Here is a 5833-nt window from a genome sequence, read left to right on the forward strand (position 1 = left end):
CGGCCGTGTTGGGGACCCCTTTATGTCCATTTTCACCCATTTTTACCCATTTCTTTGCCGTTTTCTCCCATTGTTTTGCTGGTTTTTGCCATTTTTACCCATTTTCCCCATTTTTCCCCATTTTCCCCAGGCCAGTACACGACGGGGCGCGGCTCCTCGGGCGTGGGGCTGACGGCGGCCGTGCTGCGGGACCCTCAGAGCGGCGAGCTGGCGCTGGAGGGCGGCGCCCTGGTCCTGGCCGACCGCGGCGTGTGCTGCATCGACGAGTTCGACAAGATGACCGAGGGCGACCGCGTGGCCGTGCACGAGGCGCTGGAGCAGCAGAGCGTGGCCGTGGCCAAGGCGGGCGTGGTGGCCACGCTCAACGCCCGCTGCGCCGTCCTGGCCGCCGCCAACCCGGCCTTCGGGCGCTACGACCCGCGGCGCAGCCTGGAGCACAACCTGCAGCTGCCGGCGGCGCTGCTCTCGCGCTTCGACCTCCTCTGGCTGCTGCAGGACCGGCCCCAGCGCGACCGCGACCTCAGGTCGGGGGCGGGGCTCGGGGACGGTGGGAGGAGCTTGGGGTTGAGGTTGGAACCAATGGGAGAGTGCTGGGATCAGTGGGGGAGTCTTTGGGTCAGTGGGAGGGGCCTGGGGTTGAGTTGGGTTGGGTTTGGGTCAATGGAAGAGTCTTGGGATCAATGGAGGAGTCTTTGGGTTAATGGAAGAGTCTTTGGGTCAATGGAAGAGTCTTTGGGACAATGGAAAAGTCTTTGGGTTAATGGAATAGTCTTTGGGTCAATGGAAGTCTTTGGGTTAATGGAAGAGTCTTTGGGTTGAGTTGCGTTGGGTTTAGGATCAATGGAAGTCTTTGGGTCAATGGAAGAGTCTTCGGGTTGAGTTGGGTTGAGTTTGGGACCAATGGGAGAGTCATTGTGTCAATGGAAAAGTCTTTGGGTTGAATTTGGGATCAATGGAGAATCTTTGTGTCAATGGGAGTTGTTGGGTTGGGTTGGGTTGGGTTGGGTTGAGTTTGGGATCAATGGGAGAGTCTGGGTCAATGGAAGAGTCTTTGGGTTGAGTTGCGTTGGGTTTGGGATCAATGGGAGAGTCTTTGGGTCAATGGAGGAGTCTTTGGGTCAAGTTTGGATCTTGGGAGGGGCTTGGGGCAGTGGGAGGGGCCCCAAAACTCCCAGATTTCCTCCTCAATTTTCCCAAATTCCCCCGTTTTTTCCCCATTCCAGGCTGGCCCAGCACATCACCTCCCCCATCCCCTTTTGTTCCACTGGGCTGAACTGGGACAAACTGGGAGGAACTGGGAGGGACCCCCCCACTTCTCAAAAATCCCAAAATTCCCAAAAATGGGAATTTTTCACCCCAAATTTCCCATTTTTCACCCCAAAATTCCCATTTTTTCCCTCCCCACCCAACCCAACACCTCCCCCATCCTCTCCAGTTCCACTGGGCTGAACTGGGACAAACTGGGCTGAACTGGGAGGGGCCCCCCAGTTTCCAAAAACCCCAATTTTCCCAAATTCCCCCGTTTTTTCCCCATTTTCCAGGCTGGCCCAGCACATCACCTACGTGCACCAGCACTGCCGGGAGCCGCCCAGCGCCTTCCAGCCCCTGGACATGAAACTCATGAGGTGGGTGGGAGCCCAAAATTCCCCTTTTCCCCCCCAAAATTCCCCTCTTTTCCCTAAATTCCCCTTTTTTCCCTAAATTCCCTCCTTCGCCCCAAATTCTGCTTTTTTAGCCCCAAATTTTCCCTGAAAAATTCAATTTCCCCCCCCACATATCGCTGCTTTTTCCCCCAAATTTCCCTTTTCTCACCCCAAATTTCCCCATTTTTCCCCAAAATTTTGCCCTTTTCTCCACTAACCTCCCCTGTTCCCCCCCAGAATTCCCACTTTTCCCAAAGCCGTGGATTTTTCCCAAAATCCCCGTTTTCCCCCCATCCCAGCCATTCCATAATTCCCATTTTTCCCAAAATCCCGGTGTTTCGCCCCGTTCCAGGCCCCCATAACTCCCACTTTTCCCATTTTTCCCCTTTTCCCTAAATTCCCCTTTTTTCCCTAAATTCCCTCCTTCGCCCCAAATTCTGCTTTTTTAGCCCCAAATTTTCCCTGAAAAATTCATTTTCCCTTCCACATCTCGCTGCTTTTTCCCCCAAATTTCCCTTTTCTCACCCCAAATTTCCCCATTTTTCCCCAAAATTTTGCCCTTTTCTCCACTAACCTCCCCTGTTCCCCCCCAGAATTCCCACTTTTCCCAAAGCCGTGGATTTTTTCCAAAATCCCCCAAATCCATGGATTTTTCCCAAAATCCCCGTTTTCCCCCCATCCCAGCCATTCCATAATTCCCATTTTTCCCAAAATCCCGGTGTTTTCCCCCGTTCCAGGCGCTGTTCCACAGTTCATTCCCAGTTTTTCCCAAAATCCCGGTGTTTTCCCCCCGTTCCAGGCGCTGTCCCACAGTTCATTTCCCATTTTTCCCAAAATCCCGGTGTTTTGCCCCGTTCCAGCCGCCGTTCCAGTTTAATTTCCCCATTTTTCCCAAAATCCCGTTTTTTTCCCCCGTTCCAGGCGTTATCCCACAGTTCATTTCCCATTTTTCCCAAAATCCCGGTGTTTTGCCCCATTCCAGGCGCCCTGAATTCCCATTTTCCCCCTTTTTCCCAAAATCCCGGTTTTTCCCCCCGTTCCAGGCGCTGTCCCACAGTTAATGTCCCCCTTTTTCCCAAAATCCCGGTGTTTTGCCCCATTCCAGGCGCCCTGAATTCCCATTTTCCCCCTTTTTCCCAAAATCCCGGTTTTTCCCCCCGTTCCAGGCGCTGTCCCACAGTTAATGGCGGTTTTGGGGGTTTTTGGGGCAGGATTTTGTGCCGGTTTTGGGCTGATTTTGGGCGGTTTTGGCTCCCTGGCAGGCCCGGCTGCGCCTGGGCGCCGTGGTGGAGAAGGACGACGTCAGCGAGGCGCTGAGGCTGCTCGAGGCCGCCCGGGACTCGCTGCGGGGGGACCCCGACCCCTCCCCGAGGTGAAAAACCCGGATTCCGGGAAAACCCGGAATTTTGGGAATGCTGGGCACCTTTGGGTTGCTGGGAACGGGGGGAATTTGGGGATTTTTGGGGGAATATTTGGGATTTTTGGGGATATTTGGGACCCTGGGAATCCCTGAGGGGGACACTGACCCCTCCCCCAGGTGGGAAAATCCCAAATTTTGGGAAAATCCCGGAATTTTGGGAATGCTGGGGATGTCTGGGTTGCTGGGAACACGGGGAATTTGGGGTTTTTTTGGGAATTTTTGGGATTTTTAGGAACACAGAGAGGGTTTGGAATTTCGGGGAAATCTCAGGAATCCCTCCACACCTTCGGGAATTCGGGGGGAAAACGAAAAAAACTTGGGACAATTCTGGGAATTTTGGGGACTTTGCCAACTGGGAACATCGCGGGGGGGGGTCGGAATTCCGGGAGGGTGTCCCGGAACACCGGAAACTCCAGGGAATTCTGGGTGAAAACGGCGGAACTCCGGGATTTCGGTTGAGACTGAAATTCCGGGATTTTGGTTGAAGCCAGAACTCCGGGATTTTGGTTGAAGCTGGAATTCCGGGATTTCGGTTGAAACCGAAATTCTGGGATTTTGGTTGAAGCCGGAACTCCGGGATTTCGGTTGAAGCTGGAATTCCGGGATTTCGGTTGAAGCTGAAAATTCAGGATTTCGGTTGAAGCTGGAATTCTGGGATTTTGGGTTGAAACTGAAATTCCGGGATTTCGGTTGAAGCCGGAATTCCGGGATTTTGGTTGAAGCTGAAATTCCAGGATTTCGGTTGAAGCCGGAACTCCGGGATTTCGGTTGAAGCCGGAACTCCGGGATTTCGGTTGAAGCCGGAACTCCGGGATTTCGGTTGAAGCTGAAATTCCAGGATTTCGGTTGAAGCTGAAATTCCAGGATTTCGGTTGAAACCGGAATTCTGGGATTTCGGTTGAAGCTGGAACTCCGGGATTTCGGTTGAAGCCGGAACCCCGGGATTTCGGGCATTTCTGGGAATGCTGAGGGCTGTGTCTCCCGGCAGGTGCCCGCGGCCGTCGGAGGCGATTTTCGGGGTCCTGCGGGAGCTAGGGGGGCCGGGGGGGCGCGGGGTGCCCCTCCCCCGCGCGCTGGAGGCGCTGGCGGCGCGCGGCTTCACCCCCGCGCAGGCGAGCGCCGCGCTGGCCGAGTACGAGGCGCTGGGCGTGCTGCAGGTGAGCGCCGCGCGCGGCCGCATCGCCTTCGTGTGAGCCGGCAGCCCCGCTGCCTGCCGTCAGCGGTGGGCAAAACGAGAGAAGCACGGGAAAACGCAGAAAATTCTGGGAAAAATGGAGAAAATTCGGCTGAAAACGGAGAAAATTACGGGGAAAACGGAGAAAATTCCGCTGAAAACGGAGAAAATTCGGCTGAAAATAGTGAAAATTCGGCTGAAAACGGAGAAAATTCTGGGAAAAACGCAGAAAATTCGGCTGAAAACGGAGAAAATCACAGGAAAACGGGGGAAACTCGGCTGAAAACGGAGAAAATTCGGGGGAAAACGCAGAAAATTCGGCTGAAAACGGAGAAAATTTGGCTGAAAACAGTGAAAATTCGGCTGAAAACGGAGAAAATTACAGGAAAACGGGGGAAACTCGGCTGAAAACGGAGAAAATTCGGCTGAAAACGGAGAAAATTCGGCTGAAAACGGAGAAAATTCGGCTGAAAACGGAGAAAATTCGGCTGAAAACGGGGGAAACTCTGCTGAAAACAGAGAAAATCACGAGAAAAACGGAGAAAATTCCACTGAAAATTGAGAAAATTCGGCTGAAAACTGAGAAAATTCCACCAAAAGTGGCAAAAATTCGGCTAAAACCAGTGAAAATTCGGCTAAAAATTGTGAAAATTCCGCTGAAAACGGCGAAACTCCCCCAAAAATGGCAAAAAAAACACCAAAAAGAGTAAAAATTCTGCGAATAAATGTCAAAAAATTCCGCCAAAACCGGCAAAAATCCCAGCAGGAAGCCCAAAAAAAGGGAATTTTTGGATCCCCTCGGGAACAGGGAACCCCAAAATCTCGGGAAAATCACCCAAAAATCCCCCAGAAAGGCCAAAAATCGAAGCAGGGACCCCGAAATCCCCCCAGGGTTTTTGTGTTTTTTGTAGCAATAAATGGATTTTTATCAATAAAAAATGTTAAAATTGATCAATTTTGGGGTTGTTTCTTTGGTCTCCCTCCTCCTGGAATCTCCCTTTCATCCCAAAAACCCCAAATTTGACCCCAAAAATCCCCAAATAAACCCCAAATTCCACCCCAAAAACCTCAAATTCCACCCCAAAAACCGCAAATTTCACCCCAAAAACCCCAAATTCCACCCCAAATTTTGTTTGGTTGAACAAACCAACCCCAAACCTTCCAAAATTGGGGTCCCCAAATTCCTGGGGGTGAATCCCCAAATTCTGGGGGTGAATCCCAAAATTTCGGGGTTCCTGGAGCGCCTTTCCCTCCCTTTTTCCTCCATAAAAAACACCAAAAAATCAAATTTTTCCACCTTAAACTCGACTTTATTGCCCCAAAATCGGGATCCCCAAAATCCTGGGAAAGTTCCGGAATTTTCGGGGTTCCCAAACCCCCAAAAAAGCTCCAAAATCCCCAAAATTTCTCCTTTAAACCCAAATTTCTCACCCCAAACCCGCGAGGAGCCGGCGGGCCCGGGGGGTCCCCAAATCCTGGGGGGTTTTGGGGTGAATTGGGACCATTTTGGGCAAATTGGGGCAGCTCTGGGGTGAATTTTGGGGTGATTTGGGGCAGTTTTGGGGCCGTTTTTGGGGTGATTTGGGGTGGTTTTTG

General features: G+C 52.2%; 1 protein-coding gene across 1 annotated transcript; it reads left to right on the forward strand.

The window, feature by feature from the left end:
- Positions 1-84: 84 nt before the first annotated feature.
- On the forward strand, positions 85-4444 carry LOC121349304 (DNA replication licensing factor MCM7-like; the record flags this gene model as incomplete). The annotated part of the gene is made up of 4 exons (XM_041459569.1): positions 85-524; positions 1542-1629; positions 2906-3015; positions 4052-4444. Coding segments are annotated over 4 exons (843 nt in total), but the record flags the coding sequence as incomplete, so codon positions are not given.
- Positions 4445-5833: the final 1389 nt, after the last annotated feature.

The sequence above is a fragment of the Pyrgilauda ruficollis genome, unplaced genomic scaffold, assembly GCF_017590135.1.
Source record: "Pyrgilauda ruficollis isolate IOZ18807 unplaced genomic scaffold, ASM1759013v1 scaffold1380, whole genome shotgun sequence".
Taxonomy (NCBI): Eukaryota; Metazoa; Chordata; class Aves; order Passeriformes; family Passeridae; genus Pyrgilauda; species Pyrgilauda ruficollis.